This window comes from Arvicola amphibius, chromosome 6 (genome assembly GCF_903992535.2).
Source record: "Arvicola amphibius chromosome 6, mArvAmp1.2, whole genome shotgun sequence".
NCBI classification, from domain to species: Eukaryota; Metazoa; Chordata; class Mammalia; order Rodentia; family Cricetidae; genus Arvicola; species Arvicola amphibius.
This window is the reverse complement of record NC_052052.2, coordinates 18120461-18133837: the sequence shown is the minus strand read 5'-3', so window position 1 is coordinate 18133837 and position 13377 is coordinate 18120461. Positions and strand designations below refer to the sequence as shown.

General features: G+C 47.7%; 1 protein-coding gene across 6 annotated transcripts; it reads right to left on the bottom strand.

The window, feature by feature from the left end:
* Window positions 1-1141: 1141 nt before the first annotated feature.
* On the bottom strand, window positions 1142-12141 carry Mtfr1l (mitochondrial fission regulator 1 like). 6 transcript variants are annotated; one of them, XM_042055274.1, is made up of 7 exons: window positions 12061-12141; window positions 9387-9518; window positions 8895-8999; window positions 7155-7264; window positions 6764-6975; window positions 5208-5493; window positions 1142-2098 (listed from the first exon to the last, which is right to left on the bottom strand). In XM_042055274.1, the coding sequence occupies exons 2-7, from the start codon at window positions 9399-9401 to the stop codon at window positions 1993-1995; spliced, it is 834 nt and encodes a 277-aa protein (XP_041911208.1). In that variant the 5' UTR covers window positions 9402-9518; window positions 12061-12141; the 3' UTR covers window positions 1142-1992. The 6 variants fall into 6 exon arrangements, with proteins under 6 accessions (XP_041911208.1, XP_038190141.1, XP_038190140.1 ...); XM_038334213.2 differs by having other exon boundaries at window positions 5208-5529; window positions 12061-12140; XM_038334212.2 differs by having other exon boundaries at window positions 5208-5529; window positions 12037-12080.
* Between the last annotated feature and the right edge of the window lie 1236 nt (window positions 12142-13377).

Sequence of the window (13377 nt, the reverse complement as noted above, 5' to 3'; positions counted from 1 at the left end):
TAAAAGTTGCCATGTTCATGGTGTCTCTTCACAGCAATAAGAAACCTAACTAAAACAGACATCCTGGCTGGGCATTGGTGGCGCATGCCTTTAATCCCAGCACTTGGAAGGCAGAGACAGGCAGATCTCTGTGAGTTCAAGGTCAGCCTGGTCTACTGAATGAGTTCCAGGACAGGCTCCAAAGCTACAGAGAAGGTCTGGAGAGATGGCTCAGAGGTTAAGAGAACTGACTGTTGTTCCGGAGGTCCTGAGTTCAATTCCCAGCAACCATATAATGGCTTACATTTTGCCAGCCCAATATAGCCAAGGTATCCTGGAACTCACTTGTAGACCATGTTAGCCTTGAACTCAAAGCTCCAACGGCATCTGCCTTCTGAGTGCTGGGATTAAAGGTGTGTGCCATCTGGTCCCAAGTCAGCTTTTTAGTAACTGGTATCAACTGTCCTGTGTTCTTTCTTCCCCCGAGCACCACTGTTCGTGCAGCCGTAGTGTCACGGTACAACACCTGAGGAATAAATAGCCTCTAGGATGTGCAAACACAGAATGCTAAATAATGGAACTACTTTTAGGAGTTTGGGGAAATTTTCTATGGAAAGGAGGACAAAACCCTTGAGAATAAAATGGCTGGGTGTTTTCTCTGAATGTTATGTCTGTTTACCTCATGTGAGCCTGGTACCTATGAGACCAGAAGTGTCAGATCCCTAGGACAGGAGCAACAAATAGCTGAACAGCCATGTGGTGCTAGGAATTCAACCTGGTTCTCGGAAGAGCAACCAATGATCTTGACCTCTGGGTCATTTCTTCAGCCTCAGGAAACTTCCTAAGGCAATGGTTCTCAATATGTGGGTCACAACCCCTTTGGGATCGTGTATCAGGTATCCTGCATATCAGATATTTACATTTTGTTTCATAACAGCAAACTTACAGTATAGAGTAGCATTAGAATAATTTTATGGTGGGGGGGTCACCAAAACATGAAGAACTGTATTAAAGGGACACAGCATTAGGAAGGTTGAGAACCACTGTCCTAAAGACAAGAAAGTAAGTAAGCCTGTTTAAGAAAGCTCACATACCTTACAATTAACAGGAGTCCTCCCCAAAGGCCACTGTGGTCAAAAACTCAGATAAAGAAAATGCACCATTTCTCCAAATCCTTCATTTAATGTCAGGTAGTACTTCAACTCAGACACGCAGTATTCATAGAGAAAAGGGCCCTCAGGGCACCTGAGTCATGCATGATGCAGAAAATAAAATCTTGGCCCAACCCAGAGAAATCAGCTATTTTATTTTCCTAGAAGGATAGTATGCTATGCTCTTTTCTCTCCCCAATTCTCCTTCCCAGACTTAAGTCCGTGGAAGAAAATAATTTCACTCAGTAGAACTGCTGAGGCCCTGGAGGGTAGATCTGGTTGTAGTTTTATAAAATATGTTTAAGAAAAAAATAGCCCAGGCCTCCCTGCAGCAGCCAAGTATTGGCTGGTCCAGTGGCCTGACTGCCATAGCTAGAGGAAAAGGTGACTGCTGGGCACTGGTGTGGGTTCTGATGGAGCAGCATAAGATCGTCCCTGTGAACATGAACATAAATAGCCACTCCCCCTTAACCTTGTGGTGCTGCAAGGAAGCTGCTGAGAGTGACAGCTGTGCACAGAGTGTCCAGTAGACCAATTATGGAGTCTAATGCAGTGAACTGAGTCATTCATTTAGGGCCTATTTTCACGCAGAGACTAGGAAAAACAAGAAACTTGACCTCTTAAACAGACACTCCACCCTACCTGATTACCTGTAACAAATGCCTAAACTCAAACCACAGACCTTAGCTTCTGTCAAGGTTTAAGTGCAAGTAACACATAATCCAGCTCTTCTCTTCTAGCCCAAGCCCTAGCTCGTTGGCAAGACACTTGCAGACTTCTAACGGAGGCAGAGACATCTGCAGCGAGGAAGGCAGCTATTGAAGGAGTCAGGAGCATGAGACTGAGGTTGCAGTCAGTGCTGTCAGTTTCCTTTTCTACTGATGTCTTCTTCCTTCAGAGCAAACTTCCTCCTAAGGACCTCGGAGATAAGCACAGCAGGGTCTTCTTCCTTCAGTAAACTCCGGCTTCTGGAGACACAATAAGAGCTTCTATTTAGGAAGTAATTGCTCTGTTCTGGGTTGTGCTTTATGTGCCTTTTTTTTTGTTGTTGTTTTTTTTTTTTTGTTTTGTTTTTGTTTTGAGACAGGGTTTCACTGTGTAACAGCCCTAGTTGTCCTGGAACTCTCTCTGTAGACCAGGCTGGCCTCAAACTCAGAGATCTTCCCGCCTCTGCCTCCCAAGTGCTAGGATTAAAGGTGTGCGCCACCATGCCTGGCTTCTCTGTGCACTTTTTACCTCCTCAATCTTCACAGCTATTCCGTGAAGCAGTTGCCAGTGCATGTTCCCACACCTATGGGAAGATTCAGCACACAAAAGACATGGAGTCACAGTCAACCTCTGGCCTTTAAAACCAGCTGTTTCTGTACCCCATCTTCTCTTAACTAGAATGTATATTTTTTTTTTCGAGACAGGGTTTCCCTGTAGTTTCTAGAGCCTGTCCTGGAACTAGCTCTTGTAGACCAGGCTGGCCTCGAACTCAGAGATCCGCCTGCCTCTGCCTCCCGAGTGCTGGGATTAAAGGCGTGCGCCACCACCGCCCGGCGAATGTATATTTTTTAATGTATTTTATGTATGAGTGCTCTGTCTGCATGTACATAAGACTGTATGCCAGAAGAGGGTATCAGACCTCATTATACATGGTTGAGCTGTCATGTGGTTGCTGGGAATTGAACTCAGGACTTCTGGAAGAGCAGCCAGTACTCTTAACCACTGAGACATCTCTTCAGCATATAATACTTGCTTCTTGATTTCCTTTTAATATTTTATTTTATGAGCACATTTGTATGTGGGTGTCAGATCCCCTGGAATTGGAGAGCTGCCACGTGGGTGCTGGGAATTGAACCTGGGTCCTTTGGAAGAGAAGCCAGTGCTCTTAACCACCGAACCATCTCTCTAGCCCGGAATGCCTGTTTCTTACATGGCTACAAAAAAACAGGTAAAATAAAGGCCCATCAATTTTTTGGAGTTCTGATCTAGTCTCAGATGGCTTCGCCATTCTGATCCTTACTAGTTCTGGAGACAAGACACCATACCACCATCTTTCCTTAATAGATAAAAATAGCAAAACATTTACATTATAAGGAACTGTGGGAACCAAATCAACTCTAGTGTAGGCATACATTTATCACACAAGAGGGTCCTGAATGCTCTAAAAATTAGTTGTCTGAAGCTATTAATTTCTACACATAAAACACAGGTGTTTTATGGGTCTTGGAGGCAATACACAAAGACCAAGACTGACTGACTCACATGTCTGAACTTTAGCTGACCTGGCTAACTGAGCCAGTCTTAGTTACTTCTATTAGAGAAAAGAGGCCAGTACACATATGGGAGAGATTTAGTAAAAATTTTGGATATGATTTGGTCTAGGAAGCCAAGTAAAAGGCTGGGAGGTAGTGGTGCACACCTTTAATCCCAGCACTTGAGAGGCAGGTGTATCTCAGTGAGTTCGAGGCTAGCCTGGTCTACAAAGCGAGTTCTAGGACAGCCAGAACTTTTACACAGAGAAACCCTATCTCAAGGAAAAAAAGATAAAAAAAGCCAAGTAACAGAAGGTGACCTGGTGACAAACACCTGCATTTCCAGCACTCAGGGAGCAGAGGCAGATGGATTCTAAGTTCAAGATCAGCTTGAGTTACAGAGAGACAGACAAGGGGCATGTTTTACAACACTGATTACAAGAGGAAGGGTACAAAGCCAACCGAAAATGAGGTAAGGCAACAGCTAGATTTGGGGAAATGAGAGATCGAGAAGCCCCTATGGGGCAGATAGGAAGAACAGTGACTAGGATAGTTTCTTGGCCAGCACTAACAAGGACAGCTCTACTGGCTACCTGCTATCAAGGCCAATCTCCAACTAAGGCACCCAAAACTCCTATGGAGTGGTTCAGAGTACATTTGGAGAAACTGCAAAGTGCAGGCTCCCTCAGGTAGTTCTAGAGCTTTTCTACCAGGAAGCTTCTCGAAGGAGCTCAAGAGAATGGCCTTGCTTCCAACTTGGCCTGTCCAAATTCCCTTAGACTTGAGCATAAGCCAACCACAGCTCCATTCCCTAGGCATTCTGATTTGGTAAGTTTGCTGTGTACAAATTTGGGCCGGGTGTAGTGACCCTTGCCTTTGATCCCAGTACTTGGGAGGCAGAGGCAGGCAGAACTCTCCAAAGTGAGTCCCAGACCAGCCAGGGCTTCACAGACTGACTGAAAAGACCAACCAAAGCCCCAAATCTGAGCAGTTTAATGGGCAGCCAGATTTAAGAACTAATTATGAATTTTAAAACCTTGCTCTCAAGCTGGATGTGGGGGCACATGCCTTGAGGCCCAGCACTTCTGGAGTCAGGTGGAGTTCAAGGCCAGCCTGGTCTATGTAGCAAGTTTAAGGATAGCCAGGGCTATACATAGAGAAACCCTGTCTCAAAACAAAACAAAACAAAAAAAAACCCCACTGGGTTCTCAAGTCCCAGAACTTGAAGGTTTTATCTTACAGAGTATCATATGAGTGCAGGTGCCTGCAGAAGCCAGGGGTGTTAGAGCCCCTGGAGCTGAATTACAGACGGCTGTACTATGGGTATTGAGAATCAAATTTGGGTCCTCTACAAGAGCAGTCTTGCTCTTATCCACCAAGCCATCTTCCCAGCCTCAAGCTATTTTATATAAAAATAAAATCTTTATGAAATTCTTCCACCAAAAAGTCTGCTAGTTTCCCAACTCTGAAGGGCAGAGCATGTTGAAATATGGTAGCTAGCAGTATGCAAATTAAAAAGCTACTGAGGTGAGGTTTGTTTTAAATGTGCATTGGTATTTTGCCTGCGTATGTTTGTGCCAGATGCCCTGGAACTGGAGTTAGACAGTTGTGAGCTGGGAATTGAACCTAGGTTCTCTGGAAGAACAGTCAGTGCTCTTAACTGCCATGTTCTCTACAGCCTCTTAACAGTTGATGTGACTTAACAGAACAATTGGAGGCTCTTGCTTTTTCCTCAAACTAGGTCCTAGTCAGTCAGCAAGCTTTGTGAATGTAGTAACAATTACTCCTCGTTAGCCACACTGACTTGAGCTCACCAGAGCTCTTATCAGATACTCACAGGTCTTGGCTTTGTTTGATCCGGTGAAAATCCTTTAGGATGCCCATCATGTCTGCAAAGCTGCTGGCCTTAGACAGAGAGATGCAGTCATCCTCTTCAGATGAGCTGCAGGTAGCTTTGTGTTCTGATTTGCAACATTCAGGGCTGGCAGAACAAAGCAGGGGGATTGCTGGAAGCTCAGAGACCTCTCCCTCAGTCTCTTCAGTGATGTCACTAATGACAAAGGAAGTTGTAGAGTGGAATGAGGATCCAAAGCAAGGTAAAGGAGAAGAGACATTTGAACTTCCTGGAGATAAGAAATCTGGCGTTAATGAAGACGAAGCTGAAAGAGAAAACAACAGATGTAATGGACACTGGGCTGCCATGAAGCTTCTCACAAACACCGCCTACAGAACACACTCATTTCCTGAACCCACATCATGACCTTCCTAGAGTGCTAAGGGAGGGATGTCCCCAAGGGAGCCTTCCCCACTCTACTTCCCACTGAGGGCTCCAGGTAGACAGAGAAACAATGGATGGCTCTTGTGTTCAAGACAGAAAACTGTCCCACACAGTCATGAGTCCTAAATGCTCCCAATGCACAGTGAACTACAGGTTGGCAGCCCTGTTCTAAACTGAAGCCAAGTAAGGCCTGCAGTTCCTACATTTGTCATTTTCTCGTTTGTGACAGCATTTCAAGTTGATAGTTTGAATTCTGCTATCTATGAGCTTCAAGTGTTCTAGACAAAACTCCCCAGTTTTAATTGAGACAACTGTCTTAAGAGTTCCTAAGAAATGATACTGGTTTTTTATTATCTATGGCTCAATTTAAAAAAAAAATACTGCATTTATTTATTCTATATGTGTGGATATAGGTTTACCATAGAGTAGGTCAGAGGACAACTTTCAGGAGTCTGTTCTTTGCTCTACCATGTGGGTCCTAGGGATGGAACTCAGGTAGTTAGGCTTGGTGGCAAGTGCCTTTACCTGCTGAGCCATCTTTCTGCCCCATACACAACTTTTATGTATGTGTTCTACTAGCTGATAGTGTTTAGGAGCCATGTCTTTCAATCACTTGGGGGAGATTGATTGTCTATGCCTCTGGTTAAGGCAGGCTCCTCTCCTTCTGTTTAAGGCTCTGCCTTAATTGTATGCAGAAAGCTGCATAGAAGTATTCTCTGGTAGAAAAGACAATTAGAGGGAGATAGGTAATTAAGGGGCTATGTCTTATGGTGCTGGTGAGGAATGCTTATCTTGAGAAGTGAGCTCTCTGGATTCATGGGATATGTGATATTAATGACAATTAGAAGGGGGATTAGGTTTTGTGGCTTAGAGAAGGAATTTCCTCAGCGTTACTGGTTAACTTAAAATTTTGTTCCTAATAAAACCAATCAATAAATGACTCGTAGATATCTTCTAAAAAATATTACAGGATATCTGGGCCTCAGGTCAACTCTAGAGCCCTAGGCCTAAGTTTCTGAATCAGAGAATATAATTTTTCTCATCCTTGTCTTGCTCAATAACCAGGGGCAGGGGAAAGGACAACCTGCTATGCTACATCCTCAGTGAGCTCCTACCTGCATCTGCTGCCACTATTTTAGCAATCTGACTGCGCAAGTGGCTTAGTTCATCCTGCAGCTCAGTGGTGCGGCTTAGGGCAGGTAGGCCTGGCTTCTTCAGGGCCAGGAGCCTCTCCTCAGATCCACGCAGATTGGGCACTGAAGCATTCCGCTGCATGACAATCAGAGGGCTGGGCTTCCAAGTGTGTCTTAGGGGGCGTGTATCACTCCTGAACCAGAGGGATTAAACCCGATTAAATTCCTTTACCCCACAGGGTCTACCACTTCCCTCTAAGCCCGTAGCTCTTATTCCTGTTGGCCTCAGCCTCAAAAAACACCCTCCTTGCTGATCACCACTCTGGTTGAAAAAGCTCCCCATCACCAGCAGAACAGCTACTGTCTCGACTACCTGACCCGAGCATATGTCTCCTCTTCATCTGCAGCAATCCAGGCAATGTCAGCCAAAGTAGGGACTGGAGGTACATCTCTCAAACACAGGTCAGAAATGTTGGGCAGAGTCTGTAGGAAAACAACATTTATCCAACATGATGACAGCTAATTGGATTAATGCAAAATGGGACACCTAATCCAGTACTAAGGAAGGAAGGTGTCCTAGAGTGAGGAGAAAGTTTCTTGGTTACAAATCAGGCTATTTAATGGGACTGGCCTGAGCTTCTCCACCCCCAATGTGTTTGGATGCTTTGCCTGAATGTATGACCGTGTGCATGCTTGGTACTGACAGATGCCAGAAGAAAGTGTCAGATCTTCTAGAACTGGATTTACAGGTAGTTGTGAGCTGTGATGTAGGTGCTGGAAACCAGACCTAGGTCATCTGGAAGAGCAGCTGCTAAGCCATCTCCCCAGCCCCATATACTAAATGTTAATAGTACTTATATAGTCCTTCTTTGAAGAACCTGTGTCCTTAACTATCTTTGCTCAGCAGCATCTGGACAATGGGTATATCAAATGTGGGAAAACTTCCACGGTGTTTTCCACAGTGTTCCATTCTACAACTTTATTTCCCCTTGATTCTGATGCTTCTGAGTACCCAGATCCTTCCCATGTTCTTTTGACAGTTCTGGACAGTGGTCAGTAATGAGACACTAGTCCCGTAACTATACACTTCTGATCCCAATCCTGCCTCCTAACACCAACCCTGGATTCAGTTCCTACACAAATTGCAGCTATCATCATATATATGACACACACACACACATGCTTGCTCTTTCTCCCTAGGCCCATGTTTTTTCATGCGTGTGTTTCTACCTCCTCTGTGTGCTCATAATGCTTTCATGTCCATTTCCCACACTAACATTTACCATTTCTAACACAGAGCTGGTGCCTCGCCAGTTCTTCTTTTCCTTCTGAAACTAGGTTTCTGTGCAGCCCTGGCTGTCCTGGAACTCACTCTGTAGTCAGGGCTTGCCTCTACCTTACAAGTGCTGGAATTAAAGGTGTTTGCCACATTACCCAGCATCACCAGGAGTTCTTAATGGAGGCGTCTGGCTCTAATGAACATTTCACTTTCTACTACAGAAGCAGGTCTCAGAGACTTAGTGCAGATAGGGATCTCTGCTGTAGAGTGGATGCTAAAGCCTCCATAGACACAGAGGTTAGCCTGTAACACAGCCCAGTAATACAGTGGCCATATTTGGACAGAAAGAGGAGGATGGGGATTTGAGGCCACAGAGAAGCACTAAAAATAGAAGCTAAGTGGCCCACTCACAGTGCTGGTGAGAAAAGCAAGAGTCACAGCACTCATGTAGAGAGAGAGAGAGAGAGACCTGCCAGGGCACAAATGCCTCAGAGCTCTGATGTAAGTCATCTGGAGGCTTGGTTTAGCAAAGGCTTTCTGGCCTGCTTTGATAAAATGCATCACTGGAAGCTTATAAAATCTGAGTCACTGAGCAGCAGCAACAAAGATAAGATGAAAGTTTATCAATTTATGAGTAAACGAAGTCTGACTATTGTGGTCACATGTCTGTATGCAGTCAGAAAGGTACCATGACCAGGGTCTATTATATAAGCACTTAGGAAATGAGAGGGTAGACAAAAGCCTTGGCAACTGACGAGGTATCTGCAGCACAGAGGTAGCACCCACCTCCCATACTCTTGAGACTTGACTTTCCTCACCTTCCAGTATACTCACCTCAAAGGATGCCCGGGGACAAGGTTTCAGGGGTAGATTGGTCCCAATTCTTCTTACCACACTCCGAGCAGCCCCATGTGGCTTGTTTTGCCAGATTGGAATAGTCTAGAGAAGAGAGACGGACAACCCAAAGGCCCCAGAGTGAGTCTAACTACTGTTCTTGCCTTCCTTTCTCCTCTGGAAGTGAGTCAAGTCAATTGTAAGGGCCGGTTTCGACACCTAGTGCTGTTAGTCAGTGGTTGGGAGAGTCCAAAGAAGGAACCAGAATTAGCTCTGGGTATGAACTGTTTTGGTTCCCTCATGTTCCTCTGCACAAAAAAGTAAAAACATGGATTCATGAAATGTACCAAAAAGGAAGTAGGACTGCAGTTTCCTCAAAATCCAGGTCCTCAGTGAAAAGCAAAAATGAACTGGTGTCTCAGGGCCTTGTATATATAGTTCTTCAGCAAGTTCAGTACTCAGCTCTCTAGCCCCTGCCTTGGGACTCCTTACCACATTGGCTTCCATTCCTGACAGCTCAGCCAGCTCCTGCACTTGAAGGACAAGGCACCCACAGGGCAGCTTGGGAAAGCTGGAGGTATGGCTCCTTCATATCAGGCCATTCCTGGGAGCATGAGATCTTTCCTGTGAAACAAACCCAGAGTAGGGACTTGGTAGTCACAAAACAAGCCTCTAAAGTCACTGCTAAAACCACCTCCAATGTTTAAAGGAAGAAAACTAGCCCAAGAGACTACCCTTACTCATCACTGGCTTTTCTAAACCCGGATCCTTACAGGTTATGTTTCAGGTTTGCTGAGAAAGCTTGGCCAACCCAGGGAAATTTCCAGGCTCTAAGGTTAACTGAAGCAAAGCTTCAAAGATGCAGATAGAACCCTTCAGTAGTTACATAGCTCAAAGGAAAGCAAAACCTGGGTATGAGCCAAGCCCAGGCATTTATTCCTGAAAATGCAAGTAGAAAAGAGTCAACAGCCAACTCAGGCTAATTTCAAGCTACTGGGCTGTGAGGGAAGTTGAAAGTGGTCGTAAGGCTGCACCCTATCCCCAGCTGCAAACAATTCTGTCACAGAACCACACCTCCAGCCTCAAGAGCCTTTTTTTTTTTTTTTTAAATTTTGGCTTAGTTTTCTATGGCTATGTCTCTTAATACTGGTTTCTTCATCTGTAAAATGGGGAAAAGAAAATTCACCACTTGCTGGGCAATAGTGGCACACACCTTTAATCCCAGCACTCGGGAGGCAGAGGATCTCTGAGTTCAAGGCCAGCCTGGTCTACAGATTGAGTTCCAGGACAGCCAGAGCTGTTACACAGAGAAAGCCTGTTTCAAAAAAAACACGAACAGAGAAAAACTGCCATTCTAGGCTACCCTAAAGGTCAGTGAAATTGGGGTAGGTGGGTGAAGTGCTTAATGAAATTTAAAACAAGACACTTACTCCCAAGTTTTATTGTAAAAACTCATTTCTAAGGTACAAAGCAATACTCCTGACTGCATTCTTCACAACTACCTTGGCATGGAGGTTCAGTGAGCTTTATGTCCATCGAACACCAAGAATATACATTTTTCTATTTTTCTAAAGAAGGCTGGGCATCAGGCGGGTGGGCATCTGAGTTGACTACAGCCCAAGACCCCATGTTGAGTTTGGAGAAAATAGGAAAGAGAGGGACTTGTAAAAGACAACAGAGTAGCCTAAGATTGCAGAAGGCAGACAGGGGTCTTGTCATGAGGTTTGCAATGCCTGGGTGAGGAGTCATTGGGAAACAAGGTCTGGTGCTGAACAGGGATGAGCTGAACTTGCCGGGAAGTATCTCTCAAGGGAGATCTGAGTTCCTCTTCTACCAGGAGAACTGTCATGATAAACACAGAGCCAGTCAGTGGCTGTAGACAGTGCCCAAAGTCTCTGGTCTAGGTTCTGGCATGTGCAACCCTGTTGACACTTACAAAGTCCCTGTGTGCCAGACTTCTTGCCGAGTGTCATCTAACTGTGCTACACCAAAGACTGCAGCTGAATCTAATCCTTAGGTGAAGGCAGATTTTAATAAACTGCTCATTCTATTGCTCTGGTGTTTAAATTGACTCTCTCCTGGACTCTACAGCCCTCCTGCCAGCAGGGCCTACCAAACAGCCAGACCCCATCTTCCAGCTCCCCAAACCAAGCTCTGACACTGGCCAGTGCACGCTTTGTGGCCACCCTTCCTCCTTAGTCCTCTGCTCTGAGCCACACAGTTACCGGGCCATCAGCTCCCAACACGCCCTCTCTGAGCCCTGGTCCATACCATTGCCTCCGTGGGACTGGGCAGAACCCTTATCCAGGTCATCCCAGTCCCTCAGCGCTGTGCTCCTGCATCACGTGGGTCCTCAGTGCACGCCATGGCCGCTCAAGCCAGAAATGAAGTAACCAATCGGCCCATGGCGCGGCCTCTGCCAGGCACCGCAAGCGCTCAGCTTTAGGAACCGTTGTCGCGACACCAACTTAGCTCCGATGCCCCGCCCCCCGCGTGCCCGCTAGCCGCGCTCGCCCGCTCCGCAGCCCCGGGTCTTCGCACCTCGGCGCCGCCGCAGCCCCTTCCGCGGTGGCAGTGTACGAGCCCCGATGCGCGATCTCTCTCGGCAAACCCGTTCTGCTCCACGGAGGGCCTCGGCCCGCCACTCCCGGGTCAGGCAGAAACTTTGCCCAGCGGTGCCCAGCGGACACCCGCGCCAAGTGCGCGATGGTGTCTCGCCAGCCGGAGGGAAGGCCTTGCGCCCTCAGTGAGGCGCCCCCCGCCCCCGCGAAGGCGGCCCGGTCCAGGCCAAGGTCGGCCAAGTCCTCACTGCGCGTCCGGTGGCCCTCGGACCCACGGGCCGGAGCCTGCAGGCCGGTGTGGATCCCAGAAACACCACGCGGCCGGGGCGAGAAGCCTGGGGTCGCACGCTAACGGCGGGGTTGACCCCCACGGCTGGGGGACTTGGCCGGCAACTACGCCTCGGGACCAGTGTCCCCGCCAAGGAGGGGCAGACAGCGGCGCCTCCCGCGAGAACGCGCACGGGACTAGGAATCACGCGCTGCCCCTGCGCCGGGACGCAGGCGCTGGCATGGACCCGCTGCGCCCACCGCGCCTCCCTCCCTACCTGCCTGCCTGCGGTGCTGCACCGCGTCGGGCTCACCTCAGACTCAAGCTCCGGACTCACCTCAGCCCCTCCTACTACAGCAGGCCGCCGAGCCTCAGACGTCATTTCCGCTGACCCGCCTCCGGAAGCAACTGTTTGCAGCTGCGCAGCTTGCCGCACGCCCCGGAGAGGCGGGCTTAACAAGGGGCCGGAGCGGACGCAGTCTCTTGAGTGGACCGCAACCCTGGAAGCCACGCCCCTCGTAGGCCCCGCCCAGTGCGCGGTTTGCTCCGAGGGCTCCGAACCTGAGCTTTAGCCGCGGGGCTTTGCTATCTTGTTGCTTCCCACATTTAGTCTCAATTTCTGGACAGCAGTAGTCTGCCTGTGTAGCAGCTCAACACTTAAAATAGTTGGTGTCGCGCCTACTCCCGCTGCAAGTCTCCGAATCCTCGTCTTGGCATTTCTGCCCTTCTTGTCTCGTCTGGCCTCTTCGTCCCGTTCCGTTCTGTGGTTGCCTGACACAGGCCCCCAGCAAAAATGGCTGTTTTCTCCTTTGACACATGCCTTCCAGGACTTCGGAGTAGCTTTCTTCTGTTTAAAATCTCGGCGTCTCACACACATGCATACACATACACACGCGTGCAGCATAATTCAGTTTGTGGGTTAGATGGGTTGATTGATGACACCGGGAGATTCTTCCAAGCTCACAAGCTCATTCCGCTGGTCTCCATGGCATCCAGTTAACGGGACACATTGCAGTTTCTGCCCTTGGTACAAGACTTTGCCTGACTCACCAGTTGCATTCCCTTGGTCCCAAAGCCTGCCATCCCCATCTGCCAGGAACAAATCTGTTGGCTTTGTGGGCGGACAGCCCGATGTAGTCACAATGGGCACTACGCCCAGACCTGCCTGATTACGCCCGTGCATGGTTTCTCCATTGTTGTCCTCTTGAAATTAGTTATGGGTTGCCGAAGAAAGGGTATTCTCCGAGCAACGTGTCCTTAGGTGACTGAGTTATTGAGTGTGCGCGTGCACACACCTACGGTAATGTAGTGTGCGAACCTAAGGGAACTAGTGCAGCCCTATTGCTCCAGGCTGCAAACCTGCTCAGCTGCGGTGCCGGATCCCAGGGCAGTTGTACCACAACTGTAAACATTTACATCGAAACACAGATGGGGCACCACTCAAGTCCCAGATAACAGAATTTCTCAGCTCCTTTGATTGTAGGATATCACTGTCACACAGCCTCTCAGTGACAAAGCCGCCACTGCGGAGCACCTGACTAAATGCTTCTAACGTTTTTCTTGCACTTCATTTTGCACTGGTTCCCATAAGATGTATCAGTGGCTAATCTGGAAACTGACTTTACTTCGCCGCAATCTGGAAACTGACTTTACT

Coding starts and splice junctions, on each gene's coding strand:
- Mtfr1l (XM_038334213.2), bottom strand. Junction 6,976..7,154: donor GAGACATATGCTCGGGTCAG/GTAGTCGAGACA, acceptor CCTCTGGTTCAG/GAGTGATACACGCCCCCTAA. Junction 2,099..5,207: donor ATCAAACAAAGCCAAGACCT/GTGAGTATCTGA, acceptor TTGTGTCTCCAG/AAGCCGGAGTTTACTGAAGG.